At 39.0% G+C, this 19,858-nt stretch overlaps 1 protein-coding gene across 2 annotated transcripts in view; it reads right to left on the bottom strand.

The window, feature by feature from the left end:
- Positions 1 to 13,011, bottom strand: part of UBE2W (ubiquitin conjugating enzyme E2 W) — a 33,560-nt gene extending 20,549 nt beyond the window's left edge. For both annotated transcript variants that reach the window (XR_003923015.2, XM_030011773.2), the window contains exon 1: positions 12,904 to 13,011. Coding sequence is in view for 1 of the 2 variants with exons in the window: in XM_030011773.2 (XP_029867633.1) it covers positions 12,904 to 12,918 (15 nt within the window). In the remaining variant the exon portion in view is untranslated. The remainder of the gene's footprint in view (positions 1 to 12,903) is intronic.
- Between the last annotated feature and the right edge of the window lie 6,847 nt (positions 13,012 to 19,858).

Genomic DNA, 19,858 nt, shown 5'->3' with positions numbered 1-19,858 from the left:
CACTCAAAATACCCTTTAGTAGGTCCACTCAGCTTGACAGAACCAAATGCCCTCTGTCAATCAGACATCCAGTTGAAACAAGAGTGATTTTACTGCAATCAAACTACAACTGTGATACCTTGAGAAGTCGTCTTTGTGGTTAATAAAAAAAAAAGAATCCAAGAATCCACCAATTTATACATTTCTCTTGTGCGCTTATTCAAATGTCACAATAACACAAGCCAGAAATACTTGCACAGTCGGAATACAGCTACTGCTTCGCTTTCACAATAGTTACTGCACAGTAAGAGGAGAAAGTCATGTCAGTTCAATGTGATCCATTTTGGCTACTTTTTAGCTAAGTACTCACAAGTTAATTGTCCTTTATATCTTACAGGTGTCAGAGACTATTCGGTCCAGTGATTTCCAGAAGCCACCCTTTCACACGACAGTACAAGAATAAAAATAGTACTTATCTGGAAACTCAAGGTAATTGTCAAAAAACCCAGATTCAGTTGCTTAAACACTTAAAACAAAAAAAACCAAAACCAACCCACACAGCTGAATCCTAGTGACCAACATAATACCCAACGCCTAAAAGGTATTGAATCTGTTCTTTTTGCTTGGCATTATTTGTTGTTAATTTAAGTAACTGTATCATCTATTCTTTGCTTTCCTTTTCTATTCACAGGCTCATCCCTTTCTTCATCTTTCTAGTGATTTATAAAAACCTTTCTTAATGCTTTTCTAAAAACAATGAACCATGGGTAGATTTCACTCTTATATGCTTGTCCCTTTCTTTCATATTGAGCTTTAGCTGTAATTACTTATTTTCACTTTTCTGTTTTGTACAAAGCCTTTTCAGTCTTCAAGTCACTAAATAGATCCTCATGCAGCCATTCTGACTTTTACTATTATTCCTATATTTTTTCCATATTGAGACAGCTTGCCACTGTAAATTAGTATTTTCTTCTAGAAATTTGTAGCCCTTCAACATTCTTAATTACAAGGAGTCCTCCTTTATTTACAGATCTCCAGCTATGTTGAGACATGCATATCTAAAGTCAATACCATTATTACTTTTGCTTTTTTTCTTACCATGAATCAGGAATACCATTTTTTTTTAAATCACATACTCAGGTTCCTTTCAGCCTCTCAACCAGCTCCTTTAAGTCAAAATACAAGCTAGTGCAGCCACTCACTCCCACAATAACCTCCAAACAGATGTTATCTATACATTAATATGCTCGTGGGTGCTCTGCTTGCTGGATTGTTCTGTTCATATCACAAGACCATCTTTCCAATGTTTCTGCTAATCCATCATAAGATTTCATATAGAAGCTCCCTTCCTGCTTCTCCACCTTCTATTTAAAGAGACTGCAAAAGAAAACATGGACTGCAATCATGGAGTTATTTACGTAAAGGGGGAATAAATGAAGCATGCACAGGCAATCTTAATTTGATCTTTTCCTTATTTTTGAGAGAGGATTTTATGGTTAAACATTCTTTTAATACAAATTCCCAATAAACCAAAACTAAAAAGTATCGAATTGGTAAAACCATTCACTACCTAGAGGGAAACAGATCAGCAGGGTAGGAAGATCAGAAACCCAAGACTGGGTAACAACACAGTCCTTCAACTAAAGGAATAACCAGCTGCAAAAGGCAAAGAGTAGTGACATAACCAGTAGTTTACAGAAGTATTTTCAAAAAGGTGGAAGTCTTTGAAACCAAGATTACTGAATTCACCTCTACAGGAAAGGATGATTCAAGGATGAAATCAAAGAACACAGCTTAACACTGATCCAAACATTAGCTCCAAAAGAAAGTTTATTCAAGTAATTGAGACATGACTGACAGCAATGGCTTGTATTCTGTTGTTAATTCCATCAAATAGGATTTGTGCAACCCCTTCAATTAACCTCCACAAATTTTCTAAAGTGTCAAGCTCATAAGACTGCTCAAAGCATATGGAGCAAAGAACACAAAATTAACTGGCTGTCAGTGGAGTAAAATTCCTGCCGGCTCCCCAGACAGCTCACAACAACCTCCATCATTTCAATCCTGATAGATGGCACTCACTGTCTGTCATGGTTCAAGTTAAATATATCTCTGAAGCCAGTAGCTTCTAGTACCTTTGCTAAACAAAAATACACACTCTTCTTTCTCTGAACTGGCACGTCTTACGTGGCAACCTCTGAAACTGGTATGGAAACATCTCAAATCCCACAGCTAAATTCTCACTTGTGTTGATTCCTGGTGAATCATATAAAGAAGCAGAAGACAGGGCAGAAGCATATAAAAAGATGCTATTTGTGAAAAGGTGGAGAGGGTAGCAATTTAGGACAGGAAGAGATTTGGAAGTTGGCAAGATGAGTATTTCAGAATGCATCTCCTAGAACCAGTTAGTTTGGTTACTGTGCACCATTGAGCTAGATGTTTTATCTCACATGAATGATTATTAACATAGAAAATTATTTCACTGGTCTCCGTATCCCTGTCAACTACTTCAAAAGGCAATAACCTATATTCCTAAAGCATATATGACAATATCACCATCACATTCCCCAAAACCAGGGATCTTTTTTCTGATTCTACCACAAACCCATGGACAGACAGGTAGACAGACAGACATTATCCACAATCCCCCACAATGCAACAGTGCAGTCAAAGGTATTTTCCTCCCCCGCCATGAAAACTTATCTAGCTCTTGAAGGTATGCGAAAATTACTTCTCAATGCCTTTAAAAAGCAGTTTCACAATATCAGCTGTCTATTTCCAGTTCTAAGCCCACTGTCAGAACTCTTACAACAGCTTTGCCTCTCCCTTGGAAAACTGGAGCCTACAGAGTTAAACTTTAACAAAGCTACATGCAAACAAAAACATGTGTACAGTGAAAAAGCAAGGCACCCTTAGTTATAGGCATCACCACCAAGTATGAATTATGTACATAAAGCTGAGAGCAACTAAGGTAGCCAATGAATATTGTTTCAGTTAACATATAATTCATAACTGGAGTGGGCAAAGCATACATACACTATTACATTGGCTCTGTTGATTAGCAGTAAAATATTAACACCATAATCCAATAAAGGTCAACTGTGTGCCCATACTCCTTGCTTATTATCTCCTCAGAGCTGAAAATACAAACTTTATAAAGGGTAAATGATACAAAGAAAATAAAACTGAAGATCAATGTATACATTCAACTGTCTTATCTTTGCAATTCTTGAATATTCTACTTCTTGGTGTTTCAAGAAATGCTGCACAAGATGTGCAGTGTCTTAAACGGGTAATATCTTAAATGAGTAAACTAAATTATGAGCTATCTTAGTCAAATAATTTACCTATGAACAACCCTTAATATAGACTTCAAAGTCTATTTTAGGGACTGACTTTTTTTTTTTTTTGAGAAAAAAAAAGTAGAGAGAGAAAAGCTGAGCTGATTAAACCAGAAGGAGATTCAGTACCAGACAGGATGTATTAAGGGCAGCAATAACAGTTTGGCAGAAAACAGCTGGGCATAAAGCAATTTTTCTCTACCAGTAGAGCAGAAACCTATGAGTAGAGCAAAAAGTGGAAAATGGGCAAACAGCTTCCGTTCCTTTCTGCTGGAGGAAATGTTCCATCACCACACCTTCTTTTACCACTAAAACAAGCTGTGATGGGCGATTAAGCTGGAATGTGGTGGCCTTTTCACCTGGAGTGGTAGGGACTCTACTAGCCATGCTCAGTTAGGCAGTATCGTGAGGTTATGAAGAAACTGAAAGATGGAACAGCGACTTCACAGACTAGGAAGCGTGGGTGTCCAAAACATCTGTACTTATATTTTGTTAGAAACCTTCTATTTCCATGCACTCAGATTCCCCTCTCTTTGTTGCAACGATCTAAGAACCGAGTGGCCTTCCAAGGCCAAGCCTTCCTAGGCACTGTAAACTCAAATCTTAATCTGGCTTGGAGATCAAAGAGGAAGAAAAACTCACTCATAAATAGTTAAAAATTAAAAATTAGTCCCAGAGGGGCTCCACTCTTCTATTTTATGCCGGTAAAGCCACTGCACCCTAGGGAGACCTAACAATATTTCTGCAGTAACTGCCAATGATTCTCTTCCACACCCAAAGATTTAAATGTACCCAGAAAACTCTGTTAGCACAAAAGCACTGTCAGTACTATGATGAAGTCCTGGCAAAGAATTTACATTTCACTTATCAGCTACGGGCTGTCACCTCCTCCCCCATTCAAGTTACAAAATATTTCACAAAAAACATCCTTTCTGTTTTGTAGAAGTTTTTGCATGCAGGATACAGACTTTTTTCCAAGCACTCCCTCACTGAATGGAGGCAAACAGTAACCCTGTACCAGAATAGGAGAAGTTGTGAACAGGCTGCAACAACAGTGTTGTTACAACACCACCATGTTGATTCATAAGCAAAGCTGTTACTAGTCTGCTAGTACAACCTACTAGCCTGAGAGAGTAAGACCAGTAACAACTCTATTTTCAGTATTTTGGTTCTTCCATTCACACATTTCTTACTGAAAAATACCTCAAGTCCAGAATATGAAGTTCTAAACACTGGGTAGGTAGTCCTGCTTTTCAAACAAAACTCCTCTACAGAAAAAAAAAAAAAAACCAAACCCAAAAAAACCACCACAAACAAAAAACCCCAAACATTTTTAACAGTGTAAGTATTGCTGGAACTGATTGCATATTACTCTCTAACTAGAAATCTAACTTTAAATACCAAAAAGCTCCCAGAAGAGAAACAAGGTAAAGATTAAAAATGGTGATATTTAGGAAAAAACTACCTGCTACAGTCCATCTTGCTACCTAAGGAATCTAAAGAAAATATGACAGTTCCTACAAATTAAAAAATCCTTTGCTTCCTAATCAATCAGGTCACTCAAGAAAGCCCCTGCAGAGTGTATCCCATAACTCAGGTGAAATCATTTGGCCCAGACTCCCAAACTCACAAGCTATGCAGATACTTGATTATCACAATCCTGCATGAATTTTTCCTAATCAAAGTTCTTCTGGTAAGTTTTAATCAAGGCCCAGAGGAGGAAAGAAAGATAATTGTCTGGACATGCTCAATTAAAGCTTCACCAGGACACGTAACAAAACAGCTTCACAAAATACTCTGTACATAAAAAAATAATACCAGGATTTGAATTTGAAGAATTGTTTTTCAGTTTTATCTATTTTTGGCTGAATATCAGGTTTTCAATCTGTACTGAGAATGCAGAAGCAGATTAGTCTCCTCCTTCTCATTTCTAATAAAACATGTTAACATCTGGCAACCCAGTTCTAATGTTATTTTCCCAGACCAATCCATACTTCAAGTTCTGAGTGTCAAGCATTTTGTACATTTCTCTCTTTTTAAAGGAACCAAAAGGCAATACATGGATCTTTTAACAAGCTACTTACAAATAAGTTTCCACCACTAATCTTTTGTTCTTTGAGCATTTAAAAATTTCATTAGGTTATGGATGGGGGGGGGGGGGGGGGGGAAGGAAGGATTGTTGATTTCTCAGCTCAATAACAGAATATTATCTTCACATGCTCCAAGATATTCTGAACTATTTGACTGGAAGGTCAAGGCAACACAGTTCTCTTCTAAAGGGAATAATATGCTTGACTTAAACTCACTAAGAGACAAGATCAAACTGAAATCGGAACTACAGTATAATTAAAGATCAGTCAATAACTACACACACAAAACACTCTGTACTCCACAGTCTGAAAAGCTTTTTGCCAGATAATCAAATTTTTTACAACGAACCTGTCATTTTAAAGCAAATTAAGTGAAACCCACTAATAAAGAATAAAATGAAACTGACAGCTAATCATCTGCTTCATAAACAGTCTTCAAATGTACCAATGCCCAGCACAAGCCTCACACAATACTAAAAAGTCAAACACAAATAATCTTATCTTTTAAGGACAAGAGTCTGGCATTATTTGAGCTGCTTCAGTTAAAAAATGAATTTAAGACAACAGCAAGGGCTGGCACAATAAGGACAACCATATATCTAGCAGGGAATTTCTCATCCTTATAAAAACTGTTCCAAAGGTTGATAACCAAGATAAAATGCTGTATTCTGACAAAAAGCCTTTTGGAAAGAAGAGAGTCAAAATCTTGGAAGTTGTAAACTGCAACAAGATTTAAATACTCATCAAATCCATATCCCTAAACATGACAGGGAGAGAATTTCTAACTTAGGAAACCTCAATCCATTCAGTTTCCTTGTCCCTTCTCATTATTGGCCAACAATTTCTAATCAAGAAGAAATAAATAAATCTATGTGAATAAGTAATATCAAATTCTATGAAGCATTTTAGTCCAGCAGACCTTTAGAGACAATATTTGCTATACTCTCGTAAACTATTATCACCATTTATTGACATATATACAGTATTTTCTTCTTGAGGCTGATCAAACAGTATTTTTAATTAAGTTGAATAAAAAAATACGACAAACAACTTTGTAATCACAAAAGGAGAAAATTATTTTTTAATACTATGTATGAAAAGCTAGTATTCTCAATCAGATCATTAATTATCAAAAATAAGGTGTCTCGCAATTCCTGTGCTACCACTGTTAACTTCTGTCCTTTCTTTTCTAATACATTAATACTGCTCCCAGGAAGGCAAATGACGGGGCTGCCTCCCTTCTTCCCCTGCCACCCCAGATTGATACCTGTTCTTCATTGCAGTGATTAAGGTCACCTTACAGGAAAAACAAACAAAAACAAAGAAAAAAAACCTGCAAAGGCTGGCACCGATTCCAGAATACCTTTTAAAAGCACTCAACTATCAAAAGCAGGCAGAAGACAGGTTACCTGACCTTCATTCTATCACAAAAGGTTTCATACTGGCTCTTTTTATTTTAAAACATTCAACCTATTTACTTTATTTTCATTTGGTTTTAATAAATGAAGTTACAACAGGTTTCAATGAATGGGCAATATTGTCTCTTCCTCCCTTCAAAAGGCAAAAAACCAATCCCCAGCTGATAGTTTTGTCACAGTCCTTCGCTACTTCAAAACCATGCAAGACACACAATTTTTGGCTCCAAGTAATGAGCAACATACCTTCATCATCCTGTTCCCCTTTGCCCCAGTAGAAACTTTAGCCTGTAAACTGCTTGAAAGCTTGTCTCTTGGTTATAAACCAAGGCTACATAAGAGACATTATCATTATACCAAACACACTTGTATTTGTTGGACACAGCCATAACTATGGGTAAGTTCAACAGAAGTTGTGCCTTCTCTCTTTCATATTAATAGGGGTAATTTAATCACATAATCTCTGGGAGTATTCACCAGTACAGCCTATGCCTGTATAACATATAGTGAAGATCCTTTAGTCTGAAAGTCTTAGCTTGGTAGAATTTGAGCAAACAATTAAAGAAAGTGCTTGATCACTGAGTTTTGCACATTGTTTGAGCTAAGCTGCTTTAGCTTATTAATTACAAACTCACAGAGCTTTCCAAGGGAGCAGCTTAACAAGACAACATTCCCTGGCTTTTGCAAATTCATTGTTTTCTCTTTTTCCCTTCTCAGAGCTTGAATAGTTAGGCCTAAACGCAAGCACAAGACGTTATCCAACTCTGAGCAAAAAATATTTAACATCAACTGGAATAATCATTCTTTACAATAAATATCTGCCTGCTTTTATTTTCCTGATTTAAATCACACACATATTCATGACATATCAATGTTCAATGTGACAGGTTGAAAGCATTCGTGGTTTTCTATATTTTAGCTATACTGTTGGTCTATTTGGAAGAAAGATCTGCTGATAACGCTCAGTGGCACCAGTTTCAGTAAACTTGTCTACTACTGCTTTCTTTTTCAGAAGTGAATTCTTCCATTCTAGCTCAAAAATCGTGCAGATGCACAGCAAAATGTTTCCCAAAATTCTATTTACGCAGGCAGATACAAAAACACACAAGTGAGACTCTTTAGGGCCTAAAGCCATAACTATTTTATTTACCTTTACTGACTTAAAGACTATAAATTTTAAACTTCACTTGATATTCAACTCACTTTAAAAGTTTATTAAAAAAAACCCCAAGATTAGACTATCTGATCTTGGTAAAATAACTATAAACTTTGTATTTATCTTATTTTACTGTAGCATGGCTACATGCCAAAGCTAATATACCACATATCAGTACAGACTGGTAACTGAAGGTTACATAAAGGACTAACAACCTCTTAGTGGACAGGAGAAATGCTTTTTACTTTCAACTCATTCTGGTCTCAATTATGGTACTTGCATTTTTCAGTTTAAAAAATGATTGAAATTTTTATCTTCAACAGTATTTCACCAATGGCACCACTAAATACTTAAAGCTGTTACTAACTTCCAATAATTTCCTTGTGTTTATACCCCAGAATTGGTTATATGGTTACAGTAACCACTCATTTTCTTTTTATTTTCTAAATGTTTTGTTTGAAACAACACAAACAGCATCCCATACTGTGATGTTTAACAGTACAGAACACATGTGCATCATCACTGAAGTTCCAGTTGGCTGAAAGCTTTCCTCGCTTAACACTGGGTTTGTTCGGGTTTTTTGGAAGATATTAAAAATAGTTTAGAACTTTTTCCTGGACAAAGCTGTCAAATTAGTAGCGAAAATTACTTCCAAATTATTAAATAAAAATGCTGCCAATATTGAAGAAAGATTAATCAATAAGCAATTGTTCTGAGAACAGCTGGAAACACAGAACTTCCACTAAGACTAGGAGAGCAGGTAAAGAACAGAACCAAGAGCAGGTAAAGAACAGAACCAAGAGCAGGTAAAGAACAGAACCAAGGAACTTCAACAGAAAGTGTACATAATTTTTCTTGCAATTTCAGTGGCCTGTATGCATTTTCACCACCCCCTACCCCACTGGCTGAAAACACTGGAGTAAAACTTGTGGGAAACTTTTATATTGCTACTGGCTTGTGTTTTGTGATAAAAGTTTCTGGTGCTTTCAAACTGTAACATGAATTCTGCATTGTCATCTAGCACAATTATTTTATTAAATGCCTGTTTAGTCATGCATTTTGAAAAAAATTCTATTGCTGGAACAAGACTTTTCAAGTAGCACTTTATTTTGATGTGTGCATGTATTTTGACGGCAGCCCACCAACAGGCAGTTTTCAAGGGCAAAAAAAAAAAAAATTTCCTGATAACAGAAACACATGGTGAAGGCTAACATTCTACACTCTTTACTAAAGCTGTTTGTGTCATTAATTACATTAGCTCTGTATTTAATCAGATTTAAATATCTACATGTACAAATCTCGTGTGCCTAACTTTAAAGAAAAGACAAGAGGTTATTTTGGTGATAAAATGCAAACCTAAAACTGTTCCCATAGACGTGTTTATGAAAGCTGTTTAAATATGTCCAACCATAATGCAGGGCCTGAAGTAACATGGTATTAAAAATGAAAGGAGGGGAAAGGTAAAACAATAGTAATTAAAATGCAAGTATTATGAATAAAGCCAATCTTTCAAGTTTAAGATGCAAATAGTTGGTATCTAGTACTTTGTACAGCAATGATATATTTTCTGTACATTTTCAACTGAACTTCCTTGGTTCTATTTTTTACCTGCTCTTCTATTCTTAATGCAAGTTCTGTCTTTCCAGCTGTTCTGAGAACAACTGTTTATTGCTTATTATTTCTTCAGCATTTGCCGCATTTTATGTTATCTGTAGCTTTAAGACTTCAGATTACTAAAGATGCTATACTGAATTTTCTAAAGCAAATCCATTCTATTCACTTGTTCCATACAATTTACAACTTTTCAGAATATTTCTGGGGTTTTTTTTAGGAAAAAGTTGCACAAGCTGGGGCTTCTTCTGGGAAAAACGTTGGGAAAAAATGCTTTTCCTCCAAGGTTTGTTTGTTAAGAAAAAAAATTATCGTTTGCTTGAAGTTAGGCAAACCAGGTTTAAATCAATCCAGCAGTGGCAAATTACCCACCACTTTAGACAACACTGTGGTTAGAAAACAAAACACAGGATCTCATCAACATTGGCTTCTATTATTCTAGAAGAAAAGCATTACAGAAAACTACCATTAAAGAATGTCGACACAGACAAAGATCACAAATTTAAATAGTACACATAAAGACTCAAACACAGGAGTTTTACAAGTTACTATGCATCAACTGAACAGCAGCAGCTCTTCAGGTTGATGTTCAGTGCTATTGGCAAAAAGAGGTGATTTGTTACAGTTTCAAAACTTTCCTTGCGGGCTGACTTAGAACCGGCTGATCAGATAACTCTAGCTTTAAGTTAATCAGAGAAATTTCGGTGGATCTGTAAACATAAGATGTAATTAACCTAGGGCGTCATACATTGCTGTATAAAATTATGGCAGTTTAGGAAGTAACTAAAACATATTTACCATACCAATAGATCATTCTTATGGGAAATATAAATAATACTGCCACAATAGTACAGTGATAGACTACTGGTAGTTAGAGACTGCAATAAGTTGCACAAACATTTCAGTTAAACACTGGGTACTTAAAAACACTGTACATAATCAGAAAAAGGATGTCTCCTTTTTATCTCAGGCAACTTATATCTTAAACATCAGCACTAATAAATTAAATTATCTTGAACCAAAAACCACTTAAAATTATATACTACAGTTTCCTTTGTAAAATTTTTTTTTTTGCAATGAAGATTTAGATGTTAATTAATAGAAGAATTCAGAGCCTTGAGGTCTTGTTCACCTGGGAAGGTGTCTACTATTGAGAAAGTTACTCATTTTACAGTTCACTTACTAATTTTTCATTTATGCTTCCTTTTTTAAAAAAAAAAAAAAATCCCAGACAATTTCTTTTCCAATTTGCTAAACTACATTACTAAATTAGTAGTTTACTAAACTCAGAAATAAGTCATCAGAACATTATACAACATATAGACAAAAAGACTCCGTAAGTTTTCTTGAATCTCTCATCAGAAGACAATAGAACACCATTTAAAAAAAAAAAAAAAGTGTATTCTTAACAGCTGGTATTTCTAAAATGAAAGCAATTACAACCTTAGATTTACCATGACCGTATTTTCAGGAAGTGAGTACTACCCTCCACACATAACTTGTCTTCTAGGCAATATTTATCATTCATATATCCTAAACAAACTTATCTAATTTGTAACCCTTATTTCCCCTTTACAGAGGGAGCAACAGGAACAAGGGGTGAGGCAAGCTACCTAAAGTTGTTTACTAGGCCAGAGACAGCAACACAGCACAGGTTTACACAGTCCCACAGAGTGCCTCCTTCAAGTTTCACAACTGTCGTTTCCCTATAGTTTTCACACAGTTTTATAAAAGGTACTACTTCATAAATTATTGCCTCTATTTTGCAGTTACGCTTGTGAAAGTCTGAGCGTTAAAAGAGCATTACAAAAACACATTTTCCAGATAGAGCTGATAAAATGAAGGCAGATCAGACTATCTATGGTACTGCTAAATGAAGAACATTCTGTACAGTATGTTCAAGTTCTTGATCCCGTTTCATTTCAATAACTCAGACGCACCATGAGTTTTTTTATGCTTCTACACTTCATCAGCAAAATTTTTTACCCCATAAAGTTCAATGCTTTAACATTTTAACCCTTTTTAGCTATGCTAAATCCAGGCTATCAGGACAATGAAACTCATGTCATTGTTTTTGTACGTTCCTTCTGGTCTGTTTCATTACTAGTAACAAAAAATGTAAGTGATACTGGACCAAAATGAAAACAAGAAAGAGAAAAGAAGCAGCAGTTTGAGAAAGAAAACAGAAGTGCCAGATCATCCAGATCTAAAAACAAAATGGAAAACTAAAAACTCAAGGAAAAGCAGAACAGTTACAGGTGAAATAAGGAAGGACAGGGGCCACTGCCACAAAACCCAGCAATCTTTTCTCCTGCCCCTCTCAATAAATCACCACCCACTTGGAGCAGCACACTGTGAAAGTGATCCATTCTTCCAGAGCAATTTCTGTAGCTACTATTTAAGAACTCCTTCGGAGAAGGTATGAATAAATAATTCAGCTGGAAATACCTGTCAAGCAGCAGGATGTTTCATGCTACTGTACCCACAGCAACCCCATCCAACCAAGTAAAACCAGACGTTATCTGTCCACAGGACTGACACCACACTACAATCTCAATTTACGGAGAGAAAGAGGACCCCACGGGCACACGGCTTGGGACAAAACTTGCCTGTCCCAGCGCCCCCCGCACCGGAGAATTACAGTGCCGTACCCCCAGAAACGCCCGGGAAGATGCAGTTGTTCGTTACATCCTTCGACACCGTCCTCACGGTGTCACCGGGGGGGGGGTGGTGGGGTGTGTATCTCCCTGACCCCCTCCGCTACACCGCGGCCACACCGCCGGGGGAGGGAGGGGAACGACCCCGCCACCTCCCACATCGACCAGCGAACCCGTGGCCCCCTAAAACCCTGCCGAGGGGGAGAGGGGGCATCGCTGCCAGACCTCTCCCCGAGGCAACTCGCCCCCCCGGCGCCTCCCGCCTCCTCCCCCGCCCGCCATCCTGCCCCACCCGCCCTCACTTGCGGCTCCCTCCTCCCTCCCTCGCCGCAGCCGGAGCCCGGCCTCGCCCCTCGCAGCCTGTCCCCGCGGGTCTCAGCTCCGTCCCGGCGCCGGGCCGGCCCTACCCTGCCCTCCCCGGCCCTGCCGAGCGGCCGCCGGCCCTCCCTACCCCCGCGGCCGCGCCGGAGCCGCCACGCAACCGATCCCCTCAGCCGCTGCCCCAGCGGTTGCTCCGCCCGCACCGCTCTCCAGAGCGCACCACCACGCACCCGCCCGGGGAACTGCTCCTCCCGGCTCCGGACCGCCGCCGCCGCCGCTCGGCCCCCGCCCCCGCGCCCCGGTGTTGCCCCGGCTCCGCCGCAGGCTCCTCACCTGCATAGACGCCATGATGGATCCTCCCCCTCCCCTCTGCGCCGCCGGCCCGGGCCCACAGAGACGCACCGCCGCGCGCCCGTCCCCTCCCCGCCTTCCCCGGTCACGTGGCCGCGCCGCCGGCGGGGCGGCCGCGCATGCGCGGGGAGAGGGCGGTGCGGGCGGGCGGGCATCGCCCTTGGGCTCCCGCTGCCGCCGCCGCTGCTGCTGCTACCGCCCTTGCCGGCCGCGGGGGAGGTGCCTCGCTGCGCCCATCGCGGGGCTCCCCCGGTGCTGCCCATCCCCTGCTCGCCCGGCGGCCGGGTGGGTGCTGACTTCCCCCCCCCCCCGCCCCTCTGTTTGTAAAGGTTTTATGCCCGCACGCCCAGAGTCTTTAGGGGAGCTAGTTAATGCCGGCTGTGCCCTTTTATGGGTTTCTCCGGGCTCCCCTCACGTCTGGCGTGTCCCGGCGGGAAGGAGGGATGAGGAATGAGGGATGCGCAGCGGACCCGGGCCGGCCCTGCCCGGCTCGCCGGGCTCAGGGCGGCGGGGCCGCGGGCTGGTGTGCCGTGGGAGAAGGCCTGCCTGCGGCTTGGGGTGAGGGACGGCTCTCCCGGCGAGGGGAGGCCTTTCTGCCTCCCGCGCTGCTCTGCCCACAGGTCTTCTGTCTTCAGATAACCTGGGTTTTCTGCAGCGGTGGTCGGGTGGCGCACCTGCCCAAACTAGCTGGGGTGGTTTTTAGATGCGATGTTTTCCTTTCCTGGAGTGGAACATCCTTTGTCCTTTGCACCAGGTGATTTTGTGGTAACTGCGTAGGTGAAAATAAACGCACCGCTCGCTAGAAGCAACCTGCATGCAATCAATAAATTAAGCAAATTGTGGAAACACTTTTCATAAAGCAGTTACTCCAGCTATAGTATTTCAGACCTAACAGATCCTCAGGATAAACCCACAAACTGTGTTTTCAAAGTCAAACCTATAAAACTCATAATCCTAGTGGATATGTAAACCAAGGATTTAATAGAGATACTGATTTTATAGCTCGTTACAATACCCATCTCCCTGCTGATACCGCTACACGTTCCAAAAACATTGAGTACCTTTCTCCGTCCCTTCACACCCACGCTTTCTGATGATGCTAAAGCAGCCCTTTGGGTCACCTCTGCTTCATCAGTAGCACCTGATTTTTCCTTCAGAGATGGCCTAGATACACATCCAATTAAATTATTGAACAGTTGTTCTCAGTTTGTGTTTACCTTTGAAATCTGCTTCTTTAATTTTAGACCTAAAGACGGGTTGTGCATCCAAAAGCCTGCCTACTTTCTTTAACCATATTATTCAATGTAATGCAAGATACTACTTCTACCTACAGGCTTTACCTTCTGGTATGTTTTTATGCATCCTCAACTTTGAAAATGGCTATCTGGAGGAAAAGAAAAACCCAGCAGAACATGGCATCAGCTTCCAACTTGTACCCAGCACCAACAGTGTTGCCAATGTTGAAGCGAGCATACAAACTTCTGGGGTTTGCTTGAAGGGAGGAACAGGAGAAGTATCCTTGCCCTCTGAGGTAGCTGCAGAAGGGAACAAGCCTCCTGGATTTGCAGGAATTTGCTGATGACAGAATTGAGTATGTGTCAATTTTTGCATAGGAAAGAAGACTAGCCTACCAAAAGTAAAGATGGAAAAAGTATCGTGATATTAACCAAACCCTGTACTTCTTGTCCTCTAAATTCAACCTCCGTTCTCATGTCGCAAACTATGGCCTCCTGATGCTGTGCAAGCTGGCATTGCTGTACTGACTTCATGTAAGTAACACCTAAGTCAGAAGAATCTTGCTCGGTGTGTTTTCCCTGGAAGTCAGTATTTATGTACTATATGATTTCACAACACCGTTTAGGTTGCAGAGGATTTATTGCATTAAGTAGACGTTTAGACCTAGTAGAGGTTTCTTTTTCCTGCAGTTCTTCAGAACTAACTTAGGCTGTTAGAACATTAAGTGGAACGTCGCTATTTCTGTTTTACTAGATGTTGTTGTTTTGCATGATCCAAACATATGTTTATCCTAAAATACATTTCTTAATGCCATATGCCACAAAGATAGCAAGAACATCAAGTTTAAGCAATGGACATGTGTTCGGCTATAAACATGGACATACTGACTATCTGTGTTGATGTAATCACAGTGAGATAAAACTGATTTCAATCCATTATATTCAGTTTCTTAACCCTGTTCCAGAAAACCCTGTTCAAGGTCAGAAGATATGAACAGGCATAAGCTTATGAATGCCAGCACACTTCACAGGCTGCAAGCTAGTTTTGTATTAAAAGATCGGCTTTGTAGTCTTAAGCTAACTGTAATCAGTACAAATATGACTTCTACTCTATAACAAAAGAAAAAAATTCTCTCTGGATGAAAAGCCACGTTAGCAGAAAATCATAGCTTTTAACTGTCCTTATGTTCAAGAAGTCTTTTTTTCCTATCTCACAGAGCTCTGCAATGTTAAAAACAAGGCACCTACCACATTTTGGACTAAAATATTGTTTACTGAGATAACTTCATCTATGCTGCAAAATCCCATTCCTGAGGATAGCAGGCATGAAAAGCAAGGGACAGTTTGCCCTTCACATAAATAATAATGCACCAACAAATTACTACCCCATCCTATCTAACTGGATATGTAAGAAACTAAAGCATTACTCTGCAGCTGAAACTCGTGACCAGATCCCCTCATCCCTAAATTCACTTTGAGTAGAGTTTATTCTTACAGGACTGCCAAAGGTATCTTTTACCACTGTTGTTACACCTTTGTTTTTTAAAGTGTCATGCAATTGCCTAATACACACATGCAACATTTTTAGCTCTTTGTCATCATGGGAATAGGGGCAGCTAGAGAATTATCCCTGTGTTTTATTGGGTTTTTTCCCTTTCCCCATGTCTCAGTAACCTGGCTTGCAGACAGTGCTTTTCAGTAAGTGTTTTTGTACAGTGCATAATGCTATAGGGATTCAATCCCTTAAGCACGATAAGAAAACAAACAGCAGACTTCCAGAAAGAATTTATATGAATATCAGTATTTTCTTCCTTAAATACAATTCCATTCTTGATTTTGTGGTGGCTCATAGTATTCTTTGTTCTACGTTCTTCAGTAATCTCAGCAATGAACGGCCCAAAATCCCAGAGTGGGTAGATTTCACAAGGAGTTGGTTATATTGTAATTTGCTGTTTGTTTCAGTGTTGACCTTTACCTGTGCAAAATGTAGAAGAAAACACTTTTGCAGTTAACCCTTCCTAATCTGTTGCAGGTGTAGAGATAGCCAATGCAATAGTCGTTTGGTTTTTAAAAAAGAAAGCTTTACTATTTGGCTGATGCAGCCTGATCCTGCACCAGTCAACCTAAGGATCGCAGTCCTAGGTCCCAAATATTCAAAACTTTAGGGGTAAGAGGAATTTCATCTGTTATCTTCATTATTTCAGAAGCTATCTTGATCTGATCAAATGCATGATTATGACTCACTTATCAAAAACATATAGAGCAAATAATGAAAATTTTACCTCCTACTAAAATTGTTTCTGTAAATATTCACGAATTTGATCTAAAAATCCACTTTTCTTCAGAGTTTGCATTACCTTACATTTACAGGAAAAATGCAACTGGTGTTCAAACTGCATTTATTAGATAATTTTCTGATATATCTAGCCAGTTTCACAAAGGTCAAATATGTTTCTTGATTAGGGTCCCTATAATTTTATATTCCATTCCCTACGTTATCCATAATGTTTTCAAACATTTATTTTCCTCTGCCCTCCCTTTTTTTTCCTTATATCATTCTTTTACATACTGAACTATCACTGCCTGCTTCTTTACAATTTCTGCCACTATAATAACACGGGAGCTTGATTTCTTTTATCCGTGTCCACCAAACATTTTTAGCTTTCCATCTTGTCTCCTTCTCACACAGAAGTCAACTGTACATTCACGATAACCTCCCCTTAGCACTCCAGTGGCATAGCAACCATAATCAGCAGTGCCAGGAGACTGCATCTCACAAGCCTGGAGAACTCGCTACCTCTGAAAGGAATTGTGCCAAATACTTCCTCCACTCCTGCCTGCCAGTTTAAGGAAGGGCACCAAGTTTAAAAGGTCTGTGGAATGGACATCTGATAAACACAAGCTTGATGCACCTGCAGAAAACGCCACCTAAAGATGTAGAAGCAAACCAAGGCCAGAGTCTATCAAGAATATAAAAGAAATAAATTGCATACATAGCTAAAAATGAAAAATACCCTAAATCTGCAAGATGTCTTCAAGGTGTTGAGATTTTATTGTTTTATTTCTTAGCAATCATCTAGGTTTTCCATCAAAGGTGTATTCCATTTTCATTTTAGTGCTGAACAGTAACAGGCACATTATCACTTCCATCCCAGAACTTTCAAACGGACAAAAGGAAAAAAGTTTCACCTTATTCCTGATCTGCTGCAAGTGCAGTGCCTACAGAAGAGGGTAATATTGTTCTCAGATGTCATATGCTTCCATTTCTTCTCTTTACAGGATTTGACAATTTTGCAGCTGCTGGGTGATCTGTGCCTTTCAGCTTATCCACAGGAAGACTAAACTACCAAGATAATTTTCCATCAGATCAGAAAAAGAATCTGTCTTATTATGTGGACACACTGTTGTTATAATTACTGCAGGGGAAGGAGGAGGACGTGTGGCTAGGGGAAGGAGTGGTATTGCCTGTTTTACTAATAATGCCATAATTACCAATTTGTAGTAATTGTCAAGCCATGTTTTTTGGCACCATTAGTCCTCTAACTCTTTTAAATGCTGTGAAGATAAATACCTATAAAGATACAAGCTGCAAAAAATTAAAATAATGAGGATTGTGTAGGACCTATAATCAAATAGATGAATGCAATATAAAGTGCGAGGTTATGTAATTATTAAAAGTTCTTCCACATCAAAAGCATCCATTTGCAGAGCCCATGTGAGCAGGTTGATTACTGTGTCTATCGAACACAAGGGTTCAGACGCTGCTCAGTGATAATACCTGTAAGATTCAAATATAATTATCATTTAGTAATTTTATTTTACCTCTGAAGACTGTGAACTGAAGGCTTCTCAGGTAAGCCCAAGAGTTATATGAATACTTAGTTGATTTTCTTATTACAAATACACAGAAGTGACTCTTGACTTCATAACCAATGGAGAAGATACTGATAAGGAATTTATGAAATTAAGTAGCTGTTTAGTCTTGCCAGCCTAAGAGCAAAACAAAATTGCTGGAAAAGAGGCTTCTTGGGTAACTTCCACAACTGTGCAATAAGCTATCACAGCTCCTGAGGGATGAGAAGCAAATCCTCCAAATGTGCCTATCAGACTCCATACTGCCATCACCAGACCCTGCACACTACTTACAGAGCTTGCAGAATTTCATTTTGCAGGCCTGTACCCCAAGATGACACTTGGTTTGCATTTGTTTATTTAATGTCCCTTGGGAAAGACAAGACTTCATATGGGATATGAATACCATGAAATGGAGGTATGTTATGAAAACACAATGGATGAGCAGTTACTTGACTATTTCAGCTAAATATTTTCAGACAGTTCTCTTGTTAAGTCATGGTTGTTTCTTACAAGCCAAGTATTTTTCATTATTTAAGTGCTCTACAACAAATCTGAAAGCAGGTTAAATGTTAGTGCAATATTGATACATCATTTACATGTTTACAAGTAGTTTGCTACAAATAATTCTAACTCAAATGGACTGTCACTTCTGGAAAACATTTTATGTCAATTTAGTATGGTAAACGCGGAAAGTGTTTCCCTGTATAAAAAGAGAAATTAAATCCTTTATGCCAAATGCATTTAGATTCTAGATATTTTTCAGGCTTGGTGATACCAACCAAAACTGAGAACTATTTATGTAAGAGTGAATTAACCTGCATAACAAGTATCCCATTGTTTTACTAGACAGAGTAACAAGAATTTAGAGCAACCTAAGACACGAATTATGTATTACTTATGGTTTTGTGTAGTGGTGATCTTGGAGATAAAGGTTTTCTATTATTAAGTGCAAATAGGATACCAGTAGTATTTTCTTCATGGGAAGAAAAGCCTTAGCTATGAATTCTCACCTGAAAAGGTGGTTTTAAATTTGAATTAACATCAAAAGAATTAACAGTATTTAACTTCAAAGTAACTTCTGGTTGAGGAAAGAAATTGGCAACAAATATATAAGCAATAGCACTAATCCATGCCTGTATTCCCCAAAAAACTCATCTCACAAAACTATCCTGAAAACCAGCAACTTTAGTGCTGTTCAGTAAGATTTTAATTTATCTAAAAACTCTCAAGTTGTTACTTTCACCAATCTAAAACGCAGTACATATCTCAGGCAATTTTAACTTTATTTTCCAATTCTACCTTTAACAAGTGGGGCTACAAAACATTACATGATTAACATCTTAAAAACTGTTGGAGTATGTAAGTTCAGTAGGAGAAAACATTGAAGTACTCCATTTGTCTAAGAACAATCATGAGCTTGCAGCTCTGATTCTCCTCCAACATAGCGTGAGAGGAAAATCCTGTATTCTGTAAACATGAAACAGTAACATGGCAATGACAGAGAGAAGTATCTTTTTTTTTTTCCTTTTTTTTTTTATCTCAGTGACCTTTCTCCCATAGAAGAGATTGCACCACAACCTACATTTTAGATGTAACATACTCAAAGCTTTATTTCATGACACAGAACACTTGTTAAAACTTGAAACTGATAAAAACTCACCGTTCTTTTCTCTGTGCTGCCCTAGTGATGACACTCAAACAAGCTTCAGAGGTGGCTGATAATAATCACAAAATCTACTATGTGCTCTTTTCTAGCTCTTCCAATCATTGTGCAAGACAGCGAGTTCACAGCATTAGTATCTTCCCATAAAATTGCCACCTAATAAGGTACATTTAAAAGAAATCCA

Source organism: Aquila chrysaetos, chromosome 4 (assembly GCF_900496995.4).
Source record: "Aquila chrysaetos chrysaetos chromosome 4, bAquChr1.4, whole genome shotgun sequence".
In the NCBI taxonomy this organism is placed as follows: domain Eukaryota; kingdom Metazoa; phylum Chordata; class Aves; order Accipitriformes; family Accipitridae; genus Aquila; species Aquila chrysaetos.
This window is presented reverse-complemented; position numbering and strand designations above follow the sequence as displayed.